Source organism: Cervus elaphus, chromosome 12 (genome assembly GCF_910594005.1).
Source record: "Cervus elaphus chromosome 12, mCerEla1.1, whole genome shotgun sequence".
In the NCBI taxonomy this organism is placed as follows: domain Eukaryota; kingdom Metazoa; phylum Chordata; class Mammalia; order Artiodactyla; family Cervidae; genus Cervus; species Cervus elaphus.
The window spans coordinates 10,382,192-10,401,837 of NC_057826.1; the positions used below are offsets into that span (position 1 = coordinate 10,382,192).

General features: G+C 34.7%; 1 protein-coding gene across 2 annotated transcripts in view; it reads left to right on the top strand.

Annotated features, from left to right (window-relative positions):
* Positions 1–17,649, top strand: part of GTF2A1 (general transcription factor IIA subunit 1) — a 39,056-nt gene extending 21,407 nt beyond the window's left edge. For both annotated transcript variants that reach the window (XM_043919646.1, XM_043919647.1), the window contains exons 6-9: positions 514–647; positions 2,988–3,308; positions 6,301–6,390; positions 13,430–17,649. In XM_043919646.1, the coding sequence (XP_043775581.1) occupies positions 514–647; positions 2,988–3,308; positions 6,301–6,390; positions 13,430–13,537 (653 nt within the window). In that variant the 3' untranslated portion in view covers positions 13,538–17,649. The remainder of the gene's footprint in view (positions 1–513; positions 648–2,987; positions 3,309–6,300; positions 6,391–13,429) is intronic.
* Positions 17,650–19,646: the final 1,997 nt, after the last annotated feature.

Sequence of the window (19,646 nt, forward strand, 5' to 3'; positions counted from 1 at the left end):
ATCTAAAACTATTTTAGAGGGATTTTGCATAAGCCAATTGTAGTGTTACATGGCATTGATAATTGGTTCAGCAAACTCTTGCTTTTTTTCATGTTGAAGCTAAGTTAATGCAATGCTTTGGTTCAAGATGTTATTGCTTTATTATACTTTTGTTTCTTTAAAGCTATAAAAATGAACAGCCCCTGAAATGTTTGGTCTTGTTCTTTCATGACTTATTAGCAACGATAATTTATGCTTTTAATCATTTCATAATCTGTTGCTAAAACTTTGTTGGAAAACAGCTTTATCAGGAAAATAACGTATTTTAAGCAATGTATTTCAGCATATCTGGAAGTCAGAGAAGGTGAGGATTATAGTTCACTGTGTATAGATGACAGCCCTTAATAAAATTGTTAATCTTCTTACTCAGTAATTGGTGACATTCACTATGGGCTGTCACTCACTATGAATTTGTTTTATTCTGAGGTGGTCACTGCTGAAGTGGTAACTTGGAATGCATACTTCTTGCTTTAGGCCAGCTTCTGCAAGTGGTCAGAGCAGCCAATGGTGCCCAGTATATCTTTCAGCCTCAGCAGTCAGTGGTTCTGCAGCAACAGGTTATACCGCAAATGCAGCCTGGTGGAGTGCAGGCTCCTGTGATACAGCAGGTAAAAATCTCCTAAGTTCTGACCACCGTGGGCTTCTTTTGTCTTCTGGGTGCTTCCCATTCTGTTTTCCACAGCTTTATCTATACATATTCTTAGACTCTTCTCCAGCACTACACAATCTGTCATTCTGAATTTCTCCTGTACACTTCACAGCTTAACTTAGGTTCAGTATGTTGGACTAAATTGTTATCGCTACTAATGCTTTCTCCTCTCCCCCCACCCCACCTTCCTTTTTATATGTGGCACCACTCTCCATCCAGCCTCCTAAGCTAGTTACTCAGCATTCATTCAACACACATTTACTGGGTGGCTATTTATCAGGGTCTTTACAAGAGACTAAAGACTTAGGAGCTTAGGAGTGAACAAAGCAGGAACTCGTCTAGTTTCGTGGCACTTACGTTTTATCTGGGAGGGGGTACATGGACTCCTCCCTTTTGCTTTACCTCTAGGGTCTAAGGTACCATGAAGTTCTATCAATTCTTAATAGTTCTTTTTTTCAGACTTCAGTTTAAACATGTTTTCAATACTTTAATATACTTGAAGCTAGTTTTGTTTTCCCATACTCCCTTGTCATTTTCTTAGTTCATGTTCTCATCATTTCTCACTTAAAATACTGTGTTATCCTCTTTATTTCCCTGCCTCCAGTCTTATGCCCTCTTAAGTTGACTGCCACTCTATTTATAGTCATTGTTCTAAAAATCTTTAAATGTTTTAATGATTTCCCATTGCTTATTGGAAAACGTGTAAATTTCTCAGCATGGGTTATAAGATCTTTTTTTGTGATCTTGATTTTTTTTTAATCTTTCCATGTTTATTTTTTGCCATGCTTCCAATCGTTACCTGCTTCAGCTGCTGTTTATATCATTGTTCACAAATACTTGCATCTGCTTGTGTACCAAGTGTTAAACACTTGTGTTTAACAGTTTAACAGTTATTTTCTTGAGGATCTTGTGTACTGTGAAAAAGAGGCAGACACAAAAACAGATGCTGTTAATAAGGTAGTATGAAGAGGGAGGTTAGGTCAGGGGAGTTGCATTAATCCAACCTCTTCACAGCTTTCCCCGTTTTGCTCTGCTGGTCCTTCTGGGTTTTCCCTTGATGCCAGTCTGTTTAGAATGCCACCTTTGGCCTTCCTTCTAGCAGTTCTCCCCACTCCCCGCCCCCCCACCACCCCCAGTCCTGGGGAAGCAGAGAAAGCCTGCCTAATCTCCCAAAACACAAATAGAAACTCTAGTATTACCTACTAGAGAAACTTCCTTGACCAGGTCTTGTCCCCCATAGCTGAGTTTAATACTCTTTCCTGTCATCTCGTATGCTATATCATATGTCTCTTACATCTTCTGTCTTTTTGAGTTGTTATTGCTTTGTCTATTGCACTGTTAATCTGTAAACTTCTGAAGAGAAATACTGTCTTGTTATTTTTGCTTTCCTTGGACCTAGTGACAAGGAGTTGCCATTTAGTACTTTTAATTTATAACTGGGTATGCTCTGCTTTTTACTTAGTAACTATAATTATAAATATGCCCATTATAACAGATATAATTAATGTTTATTAATATGTTCTTTTTGAGCTGTGATTTACTTCAGAACCTTAGAATGCAGAAGCTGGAAGGAACTTTAGAAATCATCTGACCTGGTGGTTCACAACTTTGGTTATATGATTAGAATTATCTGGGAAACTTTAAATAAAATGAATAGATGTCATCTCATATCAGTTAAATCAGAATATTAGGAGTAGAGACCTAGGTATCAATATTTTTAAGTCTACAGGTTGTTAGAATTTGTAGCAGGGTTGAGAACCATTGCCGTAAACAGTGAAGCGAGGTTAAATGTCTTGCCTCTGCTGCATCTTTATCTGTGATCTTAGAACTGGAACCCAAGGCTTCAGTTTCCAGATCAGTGTTCTTCACAGGGTGAAAGTGTAGCATAATACTAAGAGAAGAACCAGAAAGCCTAGGTTCATGTTTTGTCTCCTAGTGACTTGATTGCAAGCTTTGCAAGTTATTAAACCTCCATACCTCAAGCAAATAAACTAATAACGTGTAACTCTTGGCCTGGAATCTGAAATATACATAATAGCAAGTACTTGATAAATGCAGCAATTTTAATTTAAAAAAATCTGTTTTTCTTTAGAAATTTGAATGGTAAAATGAAAATTTAGTGGATCCGTAGACTCACTAAACATTCCTCTTATGCTTTGGTGGTTTTTACCTGTATGTGAGATATGGCTATTTGAGGGTGATTCTTTCCCATTGGGGCCTGTTTCTGTGTATCAAATGATGAATCTGAGCAATTTGATCCTCTAACTATTCCTAATATGTAGTTTTTCTTTTGTCTTAGGTCTTGGCCCCTCTTCCTGGAGGGATTTCACCACAAACAGGTGTCATCATCCAGCCCCAGCAAATCTTATTTACAGGAAATAAGACTCAAGTTATACCTACAACAGTGGCAGCACCTACACCAGCACAAGCACAGATAACTGCCACTGGCCAGCAGCAGCCACAGGCCCAGCCTGCTCAGCAGCAGGCTCCGTTGGTGTTGCAAGTTGATGGAACTGGGGATACGTCATCTGAAGAAGATGAAGATGAAGAAGAAGACTATGATGACGATGAGGAGGAGGACAAAGAGAAAGACGGAGCTGAAGACGGGCAAGTGGAAGAGGTCAGTTTTTAGTGAAGACGTGCAGTGAGGGCCTGCTCACCTGTTTCTTCTTTCACTTGGTGGCAAACCGATGAATTCTATGTTTTTAGAGGCTCTTAGGGTACTATACAATGTAAGATTTTAAATAGTTAAATTATTAATAAGATTTTTAGATTGTTCTGGATGTATTTATAAAGTATTTCTGTAGCTGGTAACAAAAAGCAAATGTATACCAAATTAGATTTTACTTATAAATGTGATGACAGTGCAAATAATTCTAATTCTTTGACTTAATACATTCATCACGATATAGCTTAAAGGTAAGACATTGGTAGAACCAGGTAGATGTGGTTCATCTTTTCCTTCAGTAATTTAAAACAGCATTTGGGAAGAGAAGGCACTTCAGAGTTAAAATGTTCCACATTCCATACCAGTTCCTTATAACCTCACTGCCCTTATTGTCCGTCTGCAGTTTAACACACCATTCTTTCTTACTTATCTTTTGTTGTGTATTTCTAGAAGTGTATAAATATATCTTTGTTTTCCTCAGTGCTCCAGCTTAGGTACTTATAGTCAAGACGGTGTTTGTCTTAATCACAGTTTTCACTGTTACTGCCTCCTGCAACAACCTAAGATGTGATCTTCTGGTTTATCTTCTTTCTTCTTTTAAATTATCTAAGTAATGTTTTTTAAAGAATACTATTTTATTAAATATTGAACAGATAAAACAAAAAGTATTTTATGGTGTAAACAACCCAATGTCTGCATCTAGTTTTAAAAAAAAAATCCCCTTACCTAACATAAAGTTCCCTGAGGGCCCCTCCCTAATCCCTATCTTCTTCCTTCTACCATCAGAGTATGTATCCTTGCTCACGAATTGTGTGTTCATCACTACCTTGCCTTTATATTTTACCATAAGTATTTATATTCCTGGGGAGCTTATTGTTTAGTTTTTCATGCCTGTTTAGAAGTGGAATAATTGTGTATTCTTCTGCAAGTTGATTTTTTTCCCAAGATGGTATTCTTGAGGTTCATCTAAGTTGTTGCGTATACATATAATTATTTCACTGTTAAATGTTAAAAATTTATCCATTTTTGTGATACATTGGGCATTAGGGTTGTTTCCACTTGTTAACTGTTACAATTATAAAATATTCTGGAATAAGTTTTCTAGGGACACATTCAAGTGCTATACCTAAAGATTGAATTGCTGAGTCATAAGGCATGCATATCTTCAGGTTATAATAAAATGCCACAATGTTGTACTAATTACACTTCTGGCATTCAGTATATAATGGTGCATGGGTCTGTGTATGTCTTCACCAGTACTTGATGTTGTCAGGCTTAATTTTTTTGCCAGTTTGGTAGGCAGAAAGTTTTTCGTTTTGATTTTTCCTTGATTAATGATGAGCAGCAAAAGGCTTCTGCTACACCACTTTTTTTTCAATTTTCTTTTTTGTTATAAACACCATAGCAAATTTTAAAAAGCTCTTTGAAAAGAGAAACATATCATAGTTCTTGATTTCTCGAGTGTACTTAACACCTACCCACTCCTTCCCTGTACACAGCGGGATGATCGAAAGAAACAGGATTTTCAGGTGGGGGTGCCAGCGGCCATGCTCATCTTTATTTACTGGGTAGCCTCTTGACTCTTTCATGTTTTCTTTGTAGGCAGTCGTCAAGTCAAATGTGAAAAAATAGCAGTTTTTCTTGCCTAGTTGGCTAAGTTCTATTAATATTGGTTAGAAATGGTGATAGTGGTGATAATTGCACATACTAAGTGCAAATTGTACACTTTAGAATGGTTAAAAATGGTGAAATTTACCTCAGTAATTTTTCTTTTTACATTTACATTGGTGATAACTATTTTGAATTACAGAATATATATACATGTACACGTGTGTGAGTAGGTACAGGCCTAGAGACTTAAAATCTTTCTTTTTATCTTAAATTGGAGTATAGTTGCTTTACAATGTTGTGTTTCTCCTATACAACAAAATGAATCAGCTATGTATATACACATATCACCTCTCTTTTTGGATTTCCTTCCCATTTAGGTTACCACAGATCATTGAGTCCTGTGCTATATAGTAGGTTGTCATTAGCCATCTGTATTATACAGAATAGTGTATATATGCAAATCCCAATCTGTCTTGCCCCTGCCTTCCCCTTTAGATCCGTATGCTTGTTCTCTTTGTCTGTGTCTCTGTTTCTGCTTTGCAGGTAAGTTCATCTGTACCATTCTTCTAGATTTCATAGTTCATATACAGTATTTGTTTTGATTATTTTTCTATTTTTATTTTGCCCTAGCTTCTCTTCTTCATTAATTAGAAATTAGAGTTGTATGTTTTATTTTCTGTCACAACTGAGGTTGAGGTTAACTTGATTGGTCGTTTTATGCTCTAGCTAGATCTTGGCATTTTAATTCTGTTCGTTATTGGGATGAAGATCCCCCCCTTCTTTTAAAATGTGGTTGCCTTAGTTATGCTTTAAGCCTCCACCAGTAGACGTACTAATTTGTATTCATAGTCCTAGTCTTTAAAGACTGGCTAGGCTGCCAGCTTTTTTCATGTCCTTGTTTTCCTCTTCCAGCTTCACCGGTGTGTTCTTTTTTACGCAGCTGCTTCTGGTGGTACACGATACCATTATCTCATTAAATCTTCATATTTTCCTAGATCCATTTCTAGACAAATAGCTACTGGAAAGAGTTATCTTCTTGTGCTGTTCTGAAAGAATATAAAGGAAGTAAAGTAAAACATCTTTTCAGTCATATAAATTATATAGCTTAACTATTGTGATTACTATATTTAATTTCTTGCTGGAATTTCAGTGACGTTGGCAGAATCTTAACACAGCCCATTAACAATATGTTCATGGTATATGTGGATCTGTCTGGCCCTTGGTTCTCAAAGAACTTCAAGGTCACTGTGTTTCTTTTCAGTGAATATTAGAAGGACCTTTTTTTAGTAATACATGAAATATAAATAAATGAACTCTCCTTTTTCATTTTAAGGAACCCCTCAATAGTGAAGATGATGTGAGTGATGAGGAAGGACAGGAACTCTTTGATACAGAAAATGTTGTTGTGTGCCAGTATGATAAGGTAAGAATTTAATCAGTTCTTTACTGTCTGAGCCACCAGGGAAGCCAGTCATCAAGTTACTAATGTTTTTGCTATTGTAATTTCTTCCTTAAACCATCCTGTCTGCCGTGTTCAAGCATTTGGTTAGCTGATTGGTGCCTCTTAGAAATTTTAGTATAAACTGTGTGAATGAAAGCAGTGTTATACTTTAGTAGATTATTTTAATGGGGTGAGAAATTAATTTGTATAGCTTTATAGTTGAAAAATAAGTTATGAATGAAATCACAAAAAATATGTTGTTTTTAATTTAGACTGTATCTCCCAACTTGTTAACAAAGTAAAGCCACTTTATGGTTGTCTTTTAACATGAATATTAACTCAGTGGGATAACCCTGTTTTCCCTCTGATCTCAACTATCTCAAAACTTAAAAGGCTTTAATTGAACCTTTCTATAACTATTTGAACGAGGGTAATAAACAAGACTGGTAACTAACAAAAGATAAGTTTTTACTGAAAATTATTTTAAATTATTTAACTTTGCTGTGTGTAGTCCATGGGGTCACAGAGTCATACACAATGTGGGGACTGAACAACAACAAAATTTAGGTAGCAATAAAAATATTTTAAACTAGGTTCTATGAAAATTAACTATTGACTCCTTGATTTCTTAATTCTTAAAAGGGATGTTACTTCTCAAGTATTTTTGTTATAGTTTTGGCATTGTTGAGATTTTTTTGTTTATTGAAACATTTAATTCAGAATAAAATTTGTTTTCTGGCTATAGCCATTAAATTTATAATAAATCCACAAATTTTACTTCATTTTTATAATTTAATTTCAGCAGAGATCTTTACCAAGTGTTGAAACTATGACAGACATAGTTGGCTAAACATGTATTTATTAAGTGCCTAATTGTGTCAAGTACTGGAAGTGAAAGTGAAAGTCGCTCAGTCGTGTCCGACTCTTTGCGACCCCATGGACTGTCCATGGAATTCTCCAGGCCAAAATGCTGGAGAGGGTAGCCTTTCCTTTCTCCAGGGTATCTTCCCAACCCAGGGATCGATCTATAGACATATGATGTAAAATTTGTGCTCTTTTTGCCCTCTTTTACAAATGGTGAAAGTCTTAAATTTGCATTGCTTTTATAGAAATGAATATTATAAATAGCCATGTTTATTGCAAACAAATCTGTAGGAAAATTGTTAAAAAAAATGATGCTTATCATTTCCTAATGTAAAGGTAAAATTAAGCCAGTTAAATACCAGTGAAATTATAGAGAATTAGGTTAGTGAGATCATTTGATTCAGAGTATCGGGGCATCCACTTTTGTACCTTATGACTGCTAAGTTAAGCACTCTAATACCCTATACCAAGCACATGATAATACAAGTAATTTCTTGTTACATGCATATGGAGGAAGAGTATTGAAGTTGAAACAACAGGAGATACCAGTAAATGTTTATCGTCAGGAAGACTCAAGGAAACCTGATCAAATTATCCAGAATGCAATATGGATAGCAGGATGTCAGATACATAAGAAAGGACCTTTACTTTAGCTCGACTGAGGAATATGCTTCTAAGTATTTTCATATTATAAGAGACTAGTATTCTCCTTTGTACACTTGATATTTTTAATGTTAAAATTGGTGTGTTTTGCTCATGGAGACAGTATTTTAATGTTTTAAAGTAAGAAATTTAAAAGTAACTTAAGTAGTGTGTTGTATGGTAAACAGTTTTAAAGTTTACAGAGATCTAATTTTTATAATCAAATGAGTTTTGGAAATTGGAGGGTTGATTCTTGATGTTTTAGCCAACAGTGAAAGAATGGTGGTGTTCTAAAATGGGCTTGGGTGTAGTTTGAGGCAACTTGAACTTTAGGAGTTTATTTTTGAAGCCTAAATTTCAACAGTGAGTCAGTTTTAGCAGCAGTCCTACAAAGAATTGATTGTGTTGCCAGTCAGATGAGAGCTTTAAATCTAATAATGAGGCAGAGTTCTCACATAGTATGGATAGGTAAGGACTGATGGCATCAGGTGTTGAGGCATCGGCCTTGTTTGTAGATAGTGTTACTTAATATTTTTGTCATGAGGAAAGTTCAGAGGCCTTTTTCCTTGCACTCAGGATACTCCTTTATGCAGGACTTAATATAAGGCCAGTAAATGAATTGTTTTTCAAGTTATATTTTGTGATTTTATTCAAGTAAAAATATTTACTACTTACTACTTAATATGACTTCAGTACTTAGTGTATGGAATATTACTTGATGCATATGATACTTTGTACATTTGCTTTCTGCAAGTTGTAAAAACTGCAGTTTCTTTACTTGTCTGTGGAATTCTTTTTTCGTGGCTGCTCATTGCTTGCTTATTTATTTAATTCCACATCTTTCAGCTTATTGTTACTTGTTTCGTACTAGGAATAAATTTATCTATCCATTTTTAGGATAATTAATATTTCCTCTATAGGAAGTCAAAGAGAAAAGGAGACAGAGATCTTTTTATTCAAAAAATACTTAATAGTGTCTGTGATGTTCCAGGGCACTCACTGTTCTAGGAGCTTGAGATAAGCCAGTGAAAAAAACAAAACAGTCCCTGCCATTTGGAAGCTTACTCGAGTTGAGGGAGACAAAGGCTAAAACATAACAAAATGATAAATTACAGTTACCTCAGTACAACACTGGAGCTAATTGCATGTAACTTAGAGGCAGCACTCTGTATCCGTGGTTCGTCTATATATGTATAGTCATCCAACCACAGTCCATTTAATTCTATAGTATTTACTATTGAAAAATACCTGTGTATAAGTTGATCTGTGCATTTCCAAACCCATATTGTTAAAGGTTCAACTGTAATATGCTATTTTAGAAGTTGATAATTAGTGTGGGTAGTTATAGAGTGGGAAAGGAAACAGGATCAAAGTCTTGATGAAAGTTAGCTTTGTCATTATTTGGTGGCATAACCTGCCTACTTTGTGTGAGAAGCAGCAAGGAGGCCAGTGTAGCTGGGCTTGGGGGAGCAGTGTAGCAGTAAGTCAGGTAAGAGGAGGCAGGCGGTGTGGTGTAGGACTTTGTGAGGACATGGGCTCTCTCTCTGAGTGAACTGAGAAGCTCTTGGAAGGTTTCAAATATACAAAAGTGGTATCATTTACATTTTAATCTTTAAAAAAATTGCTTTGTTGAGAACAGGGTGTAGAAGAAACAAAGGTTGAAGTGAGATTAATAGAGGGACATCATAGTAACCTACATGAGTGAAAATGGTGATTAAGGCTAGGATGATAGCATTGAAAGTGATGAGAAGCAGCTGGATCTTGGATGTTTCGAAGGAGGAGTCAACAGGGTTTCCTGACTCTTGTGTATGTGGTAGAAAATAAGAAAGAGAATCAAGAATGACTCCAGGGGTTTTTTTTTTTTTTGATGAGGAACTAGTCAGAAGAATGAAGATACCATCAACTGAGATGGGAAAAGCTGCAGATGGAGCAAATTTAGGAGAGGAGAGTGGCTGGTTTGGGACATTAGTTTTCTATCTGTTAGATGTTCAAATCATCCATCCTAAGGTATTAAGTGTAATAATCTAAATAGTGTAATTAGACCAGAGCTATAAGACCACTTGGGCTTCTCTGGTGGCTCAGTGGTAGAGAATCCACCTGCCAGTGCAGGAGACACAAGAGAACTGGGTTTGATCCCTGGGTCAGGAAGATCCCCTGGAAAAGGAAATGGCAACCCACTCCAGTACTCTTGCCTGGAAAATCCCATGAACAAAGGAACCTGACAGGCTTCAGTCTAGAGGAAGTCACAAGAGTCAGCCACGACTTGGTGACTAAACAACAACAAAATAAGACCACTTAATGTAAGAGGCCCTGTTCTGAATTCTGTTTCACTTTATTGTACTCTATTTTGCTTTAATAAATGAGAAAAGATTGATATATGGTAAATTTATATATAGCTTAAGTTAGTGGTCTTAAGGAAGGGCATGAGAGTGGTTTTCAAATATATGAAGTATTCATTGTTTTTTAGATTAACTTCCAAAAGGCAGAACTAGGATCAATAAGTAGAAGTGTGGGGTAAGCAGGTTTTAGTAAGGGGTAAAGTATGAAAGACTTGCAAGGGGGCTGTCCCAAGAAGGGATAACTCAATTTGCAGTTCTTCACCTTCCACTTTTAACCACACTCAAGCAGACACTAAACAGTGATTTGCTAAGAATATGCATGGAGACTGTTTGCATGGGGATGTTAGACCATGGAGTTTTAGCAGTGGGATAAGAAGATGCCTGTACATAGTGAGAATTCCTGCATCATTATGGAAAACAGCCTGATAAATAGCGTCTTGGACTGGAGCAAAAGATCATCTTTGTCACTTAATTATGATATGTCATTGATCATCTCATTGAACTTCTCCAGGCTGTAATTTTCTCCTTTGAAAATGAAAGCCTGAAATGGGAGTGATGCTTATAATTGAAGGGAAGGGAGAGAGTGAAGACCTGGAAATCAGTTACAGAGTATTTTAATAAGTCGTATGACAAGAGGCTATTGATGTAACTAGAAGATTATTAGTGGCCTTTTAGAAAACAGTTGCCCGGTGTCCTGAATACAAGTAAAGTAGAATTAGAGATAAAATAATAATTAGAGAAATAATAATATTAGTATGAATTCTAATACTGGGGGGCCACAGTATTGAAAAAGTCAGCAATATGTAAGTTGTTAGTGTATATGAGGAACAAGAGAGTAGTTGTAAACATGATACCAATAATGAGAAAAAATGTCCTGGTGGTCAGTAGATAGGGAGAATGAAGAAAAGCCTATGGTTAATTAAATTGTATAGACATAAAAGGAGTTACAGAGAAAAGGCAAAAAATAAAAAGTGTTCTAGAAGCATTAGGGAGAACAAAAGGTATTCCTGTTTTAAATATTTTCCTGTAAAAAAATTGTATAGGAAATGACATGTATATGCAGACCTGGTAGAGATTAAAATAATTTGCAGAGAAACATTGACTACTTTAATGAACCCAAATACTAAGAGCTATAAAATAAATATTATTAATTATAGATTTTTGAAAAATTCACCTAGTTAATTGATTTTTTTTTTGAGAGATACAGAGATTGTGTCAAACTATTAAAATACAATTTGACCACAGTTGTATGAAAATAGAAATCAGATGGAGATTAAATATGCTACTGACCTTGAAAATACCTTGAGACAAATGAAAATGGAAATACACCATACTAAACATGTAGAATGCAGCAAAAGCAGTTCTAGGAAGGAAGTACATAGAAATGCCTACATCAAGAAATAAGGGAAAATCTCAAATAAACAATCTAACTTTACACCTAAAGGAACAGGAAGAAGCCCAAAGTTAATGGAAAGCAGGAAATAACAAAGATCAGAGAGGGAATAAATAGAGACTAAAAAGATAATAGAAATAAAGATCAATTAAACTAACAGCTGATTATTTGAAGAGGGAAACAAATTTGAGAACCCTTTAGTGAGACTCAGAAAAGAGAGGATTCAAATAAAATCAAATGAAAGAGATGTTAACAACTGATAATAGAAATACAAAGGATCATATGAGACCACTGTGAACAATTATACTTCAACAAATTGGACCATATAGAAGAAGTGGATAAATTCCTAGAAACATAAAACCTTCCAAGACTGAATCATGAAGAAATTAAAAATCTGAACATACTGATTACTAGTAAGGAGATTGAGTCAATAATCAAAAACTTCCCAATAAACAAAAGTCTAGGGCCAGATGGTTTCACTGGTACATTCTACCAAACATTTAAGAAGAATTAATACCAATCCTTCTCAAACGCTTTGAAAAAATAGAAGAGGACGAAACATTTTAAAACTCATTTTACAAGACCAGTGTTACCTTGATACCAAAATCAGACTGGGGTGCCACAAGAAAAGGCACCCCTATCAGATACATAGGCTGGTATCAGATGATAGGCTGGTATCATCCTGATGAACATAGATGCCGAAGTGCTCAACAAAGTATTAGCAAACTGAATTCAGCAATTATTTAAAAAGATCATATACCATGATCAAGTGGGATTTATTCCAGGGATGCAAGGAGGGCTCACCGTCTGCAAATCAGTGTGATATACCATGTTGACAACCCGAAGGACAAAAATCATTGGATGGTCTCAGTAGATGCCGAAAAAGCAATTGACAAAATGTAACATAAAAATCTCAACAAAATTGTTGTGGAGGTAATGTACCTCAACTTAATAAAGGTCATATATGACAAACCCGTAGGTAATATACTCTGAAAAGCTCAGAGCTTTTAAGATTAGAAATGAGACAGGCATGTTCACTCTTAACATTTTTATTCAGCATGGTATGGAAAGTCCTAGTCAGAGCTGTTAGGCAAGAAAAGGAAATAAAACACAAACAAATGAAGAAAGGAAGGAGTAAAATTCACTATTTGCAGGTAATTTTGTATTACAAAGAAAATGCTAAATACTCCACCAACGAACTGTCAGAGCTATAAATGAATTCAGTACAATTGCAGGATACAGAAATCTATTGGGTTTCTATGCACTAATAATGAACGATCAGAAAGAGAAAATAAGAAAACAATCCCATTAACAACTGCAGCAGAAAGAAAATCTAAACAAAAAACCCTGAATTTATAGATACAGAGAACAGATTGCCAGAGACAGGGTTTGGAGGTTAGGTACAATGGGCGAAGGTGGTCAGACACAAACTTCAAGTTATAAATATTTGCGGATATAATGTACAGCATGATGACTAATGTTGATGACACTGTGTATTTGAAAGTTAACAAAGAGCTTAAATGTTCTCATCACAGGAAAAAAAATTGTAACTATGCATGGTGATGGATGTTAGCAGGCTTACTGTGGAGATCATTTTGTAGTATACACAGAGATCCAGTCATTACTTTGTACATCTGAAACTCTCTGTTACTTGTCAATTATATCTCAAAAAGAAAACAGTTTGCAGTTGCAGTAATATACATGTTTGGTGTGTGAATGGGTTTTCTTGTTGTTTGTTTCCTCTTTTTATTTTATCTCATGCATTTTTTACTTATTTATTTAGATACACAGAAGTAAAAACAAATGGAAATTTCATCTCAAGGATGGCATTATGAATCTTAATGGAAGAGATTATATATTTTCCAAAGCCATTGGGGATGCAGAATGGTGAAAAGAGTTGGTTCTTTTTCTTTTATAAATAAAACAAAAGAAACTTAAAAAAAAAATTTAAAGTGGACAGTTTGAAACTTGGGACATATACCAACCAAAACTTAACTTCTGCATGTCAGAAAAGTGCAGTAGAAGCAGAGCTACTGGAACAAAGAGACCTTGACAACACAGACACTACTTCTAACTGGCAAGCCATGGAACTGTAGCACCTGGGGTTGTTGGGGTGGGGAGGGTGGGGATTTGTGTAAGAAAACCAGAATTGTCGATTTTAAATACAGGTACCTGCCACTGGTAATTAGCATGTAAAGCTTTGTTTATATTCCTTCCTCCAACTTGAGTTCAGCCAGAAGATACTTGTTGGAATGAACTGAAGAAACTTCCCTTTTGATAGATTGAACTGAAACTGCTTATTGTACGTGGTTATATTTGGTAAAAATTGCGTGTTGAGCTTTTTACAAAAGGGTAAGAATTATGGTGTTGAATTTTAATTCACTTGTATAAGGAAACAGTTTAGAACTCTTAAAGGTCTTAAATATTTTTACTTGCTGTTCTCCCTCAGTAATATATACCTCTTCCTTCCCTGCTTGATGAAACATCTATTTACAAGTTAAAGGAAGTGTATAATCAGTAGTTACAGTTTGGAGACAAAATTTACCTAGGAGTGGATGTTTATTTTAATTAGATTTTCAGACTCATTATAAATATAAAGACTTGGGTCTTGTCTGAGTTGAGCAGAATTAAAATGACAACTTCAGTTTCCTAACAGAATTGTATTTGTTTCTTTTAGTCCCACACCTTAAAAAGAAACCCCAAGTGGCTCCTCAGGAATGCAGTTTTCTAGCACAAAGGTACCATCTAGCTGGAATTATATACATATGAATAGATAGATAATTTTCCTGTTGGGCTGAAGTGTATGTTTATGTATGTGTTTAGTCTTTAAGCTAAACAAACATTTAGATAACATTCTGTGCATTGATTGATGCATTGGGCAGGTGGTGAGGACCTGGATTTTTATCAAACAATTTAGTAATTTTAAAAGTTTCTTGTGTTTACTAGTAAAGAATTTTAAAACTCTTACTCTAATTGAACACATTTTTTAAAATGCAACTTTGTAATTTGAGGGAGAAATTTTGGGGTTAGAGGAGGGTGGGCCACTTAGTACACACTTACCTCTCTTTCGTGCAGTGGCCTTTCCAGGCCACTGATAATACAGTGGGCTCCAGTTTGCACATCGGGAAGACAGCATAGAAATTTGACTTGTATATTAAAAACAGTAGAAATGTAATATGTATGTGAAGAATGCATAGCTCTGTTTTCTGTAAGGGGCTCTAAAGAACAATGTGGCAGTGCTGTATGTTCAGTGTGAACGAGTTGCTTGGGAGAACTGCAGGAACATGTGTCCTCACCTTTGTTCTTAACACCTAATTCTTTTCATGGTTTATTTTGACAAAATTCACATGTGTTTAACTTGTATATTGATTTTTTTAAGTCTTCCACTTTTGTCTTCCTTTTATTTGCCTTTGTGTTTCCAGAACTAACAGAGAAACACTTTAAAGTACATTGCAGAGAAAAACTGTGAGCTGTTTTATATTTTCTTTTTTTTTAGCACAAATCTTTAAACTTCTTTAAAAGGCTAATTTTTTTTTTTTTTTTTATTTTGCCTACTTCCCACCTGAAATACCACCTTGGTCCCTTTAACTTATGTTCTGAACTTTGATATAAATGGTGGTTTCTAGCATGCTAGTAGTTAAGATTTATTTCGATGCCATATCTGGTGATACGGTTTTAATTTTTACTATATTAATTTAGTTTTTTTGAGGTTTATTTGTTTACCCCAGTATGCTCAAAGCACACGCAGGTTTTTTGTTTTGCTTTGTTTTTGTTGAGCCTGGGAGGAGAGGGGAAGGGAGTAAAATCACAGAAGTCCTGTTCATTTGTCCTTCAGTATAGTTGCTAGTAGGTTTATATTTACCTAGTGAAGAAGTCAATGACCTGAACTACCTATAAAAGTTTAGCATTGCTGCAGTGTTGATTGAAACCCTCTGGCTATCTAGTAGTTCTTATGCTACTGAACCTTGGATTACTATATGATACTCAGCTTATATTTTGGACTCTCTATGTAGACAAAAACATTGCATTCATTATAGAATTGTACACTAGCCTGTTTTTATAACATTGAAACATCAACAACCACTGCTTTCAGCGTGACTTAGTAGGGTTGTTTTGAAGCAGGAAATAACCATTTATATTTGCACCTGTGTATATTGCATATCAATTATGACATACTTGGCAAGCGCTTTTCTTTTACCTGTGAAAATTCTGAAAACTGGTCCAAACAACACTGTATACCAAATTGTGCTCTTATATATAACACTGCATTGTGTTCCCTTTTAGTCAAATAGCATGTTTTAGTTTTATTATAGTGGCTTGCTATAAGAATGCCACTTGCTTATCTTTTATTGTACTTGAATTCTTAATCATGCTTTTAACATTTTATTTAACATCATTTCATTAGGTTCCATTAAAAATGTCATTCCTTTGAAAATGCAAGGATTCCCACTTTCAAAATTTTGAAGTAAAGATAACATTTATTCAAAGAAGGAAAATAGTTCAGACTTGGTATTATGAAATAAGTGAAGGTTTCAGAAAAGGATTTGTTTAGATTTGCACAGATGATGATGGCACCTTGTATTAAAAAACAATCAACAGTGCTAAGGAAAATTTACACAAAAGTACTAGGTTTAAGTGTGGAAATGTGTGCCTTTCAGTGTATGTACTCTTTTTTTTTGGTGGTCATTTGGATAATCAGACCATTTGAATGGCTGAGAGCACATTTAAATTCTGTGGAGCGCCACATTTGGCTGAAACAACTGTAATGTGCAATTAGTTTCTAGACTAAAATGTCTGTTATATGAGGGGGATCTTTATATTGGGCTTTTATATTTTTTTAAATGTTCACATTTCTTTCTATTAATTAAATGCCATCATAGCACCACATTTATATTGCCTCTTAAAATCAAAGCCATCTTGATGATGTTCTTCTTGGCATGCATCAAGATTTGAGCAGTGTGTATAGTGATTAAAATGTATTCTTGAAGAGCATAGTCTAATAGACTCTGGTTTAGACTGCAAGAACATAAAAGTATAATAGCTTTTGTATAAAGATTTTCTTTTGCTATATGAAAATCAAGGATTTGGTTTGCTTTTTTTCTGGCTTTTATGAAGGAATAAAAAGTTATCTCCTTCTAAGAGTAATTTTTGATTATCTTATAGCAATAATGTCACCATTCTTTTCAGAAATAAATACACCTTGTATAGGAAATCAGACATAATTTTCTTGGGAGCTCCCTTTATATCTTAGCTTTTTCTTCCTCTTAAGAAAATTCCTATATTTTCAGATTATTTCATCTTGAACTTTTTTGAGCTTTTGTGCAATGTAATATTTTATTGATCCATCTTTCTACATTTTCATTTTATTTCATACGTCTATCTCCCACCTATCTGTCTGAATCAGCTGTTTCAGGTTTTTAATTCATTGGTTAAAAAATAGTTGCTTTATATATTTCCTCATGGGTTTATGTTAAATAGTTTTGCATTTTAATCTATTATGCTATGGAAATTATTCTGAAGTTTGTATTCCCTTTTTAAGCCTGCCTTAGTCTAGTTTTTGGTCATTTTTTATGGTTTAAGGAAGAACACACAGAACTTGGTATTTTTATTTTGAGGAACAAGAAAAATTGTTTTTTCTTTTAAGAGAAGAACTACACTGAGTTATTAACTACTATTTCAAGTTTCCTTAAATCATCCGGTATGCTTCAGGGCTACAATTTGGGGGGAGGGGCTAATTCTTTTTGCTGTTCTGAGCTACTATTGTCAACTGCTGTTGTACATACTGTTATGTGTAAGGGCGTAAATATATTTATTATGTTTGTAAAATTCATTCTGTACAATTGCAGATCAAGGTTGCTCTTCTGTGATATATGGGATATTATGTTTTAAAGACCATCTTGGAATACAATTAGAGAACTTAGTATTTTGATGTACTAAGACCTATTTTAAGTTTAATATTTTACCTTTGCAAAAACTTTAATTAAAGATGTTATTTAAAAAAAAGTAATGCTGCTTGCTTTGCTTACTAGTTTATAAAATTGTTATATAGATAACTGAATAAAACTATACAGTTGAGAAAGGAAAACGCTTTAGATTGTTAATAAGTTCCATTATCAAAAAGAGGTATCATTAAAGTCTATACCTTTAATTGGGGTGGGATGTCAGTCTGAATATTAAACTGTGTTATAAATTCTTAGTACCTTTTAAAAAGAATAGTTGTAATTTCTAGGTACACAGGAATTTAAATTGGGCTAAAGTCACACCAACAAAGTGTAGCTAAAAATTGATATAAGTAACGTATTAAGTGAGTAGTTCTACTCCAAAGAATAGATTACTTAAGATAAAATTATTTGAGAACATACTTGTTTTTTAATTTCACTGTTTAGCTATATATTTTTCTTTTAGTTCAGAGTTTGTAAATAGTTGCATAAAAGGAGAATCAGATCATTAAGGCCTGTACTACATATTAAATATATTTTGTGTTATTTTAGAAAGTATTAAATAATTAGCAAGTATTTTTATTTATAGTTATTTCAAATGAATCATTAAGAAGAACCTTGCTTTTTTGTAATTTTTTTTATCCTGTTACTACTTTATCTAGGAAACTTGCAAATTTTAACCATTAAAACAATCATAATAAAGATACTTTATTTGTTGCAGCAAATCTTGTTATTTTTGCAGTTTAATTCAGGCTCCTACATTGATGATCGTAACGTTTTTGGCCTCAGTTTCCCCATATATAAAATGCAGCAGTATGGTTTTGAGAATTAAGTGAGATAATATACGTAAAGATCCTAAAGTGGTGCATTTTGTACCATAGTAAGCACTCATATATCACAGTTATTAACTTCATAATATCTGTGGAGCTGAAAAATATTTTTAAATGGTCAAGAAAAGCAAAAGAGAATATGGTCTGAATTGAGAAGCAGTAAAAGATTTGGATATAGCAAAACAAATTAAGCCTGGGAGGTTTGAGGTAATGGAGCCGTGCGTCTGTCTTTAGCAGAAACGGCCTGAGAGGAGAAGGGTGAACGATGGGTGTGGGGAAGAATGAAACACACCAGGAAGTCTAAGCTTTTCTTGCCCTTCTTGAGTTATATGTCTAAAATAGATTGGATTTTCCCAAAGCTAAAACTGTAGTAATGTTATAACATTTAAAAAATTATGTAATTTTCCTAAATAGCAGTGGCTTCTGCTCATTTCATTTACGGAAAAAATAATGAAAGACATTGAAAGTATGATTACATCACTCTGACATGAACCTCTCTCCCAGTGCTTGTTGGCAATCCTGTTTATGGAGGCAAATAGCCTTTGTGTCATTGCTCCTACTTCCCAGCCAAAGAGGAAGATGCAATGTAAGTAACTGGTTACTTCTGTTTCTGTCTGAAATGTAAATTTTCTAAGGCTGAAAGGGAATCAAGCACAGAGCATGTATTAACATACTCATTCAACTCAGTGATCTTCCATGGGCATGGAATTGTGATCAGTGTTATTGGATAAGCCACAGATGAATAAAGTAGTTGTTGTCTTTAAAAGCAGTGAAGTTGGATTATCTGGGTTCTAATCCTAGTGTGGATTGGATTGACAGCAGTGAGTTTGGGCATATTACCAAACTAGACTACCTCATAGGTTTGTTGTGACATGGTAATGACAGATGACAGGATACATACCTTGCATTTATTACAGTCCTTGACACATGTGTATGTACCCGTATGTCTTTGTAAGGCATAATGGTCACAGGAAAGATCTTAAACTGGCGGGGTTACTTATGTGAGTTCTCCTTATCTTCCTATTTAATAGAAAGAGGTTTACCATCTGTGATGAGACTTCAGCAGATTAAAGTGAGAGATCTGAGAACTTAATATTAGCAATTATTGAGAGCCGTGAACTTGCCAATGGAAATAGTTCTAGAAACTTGTAGTTGTGTTCCTCACATTGGAAATGAATTTTGTGTTCTTGAACCAAGAATGGCCTGGATCTTAGCTTCGAACTTCAGCTTT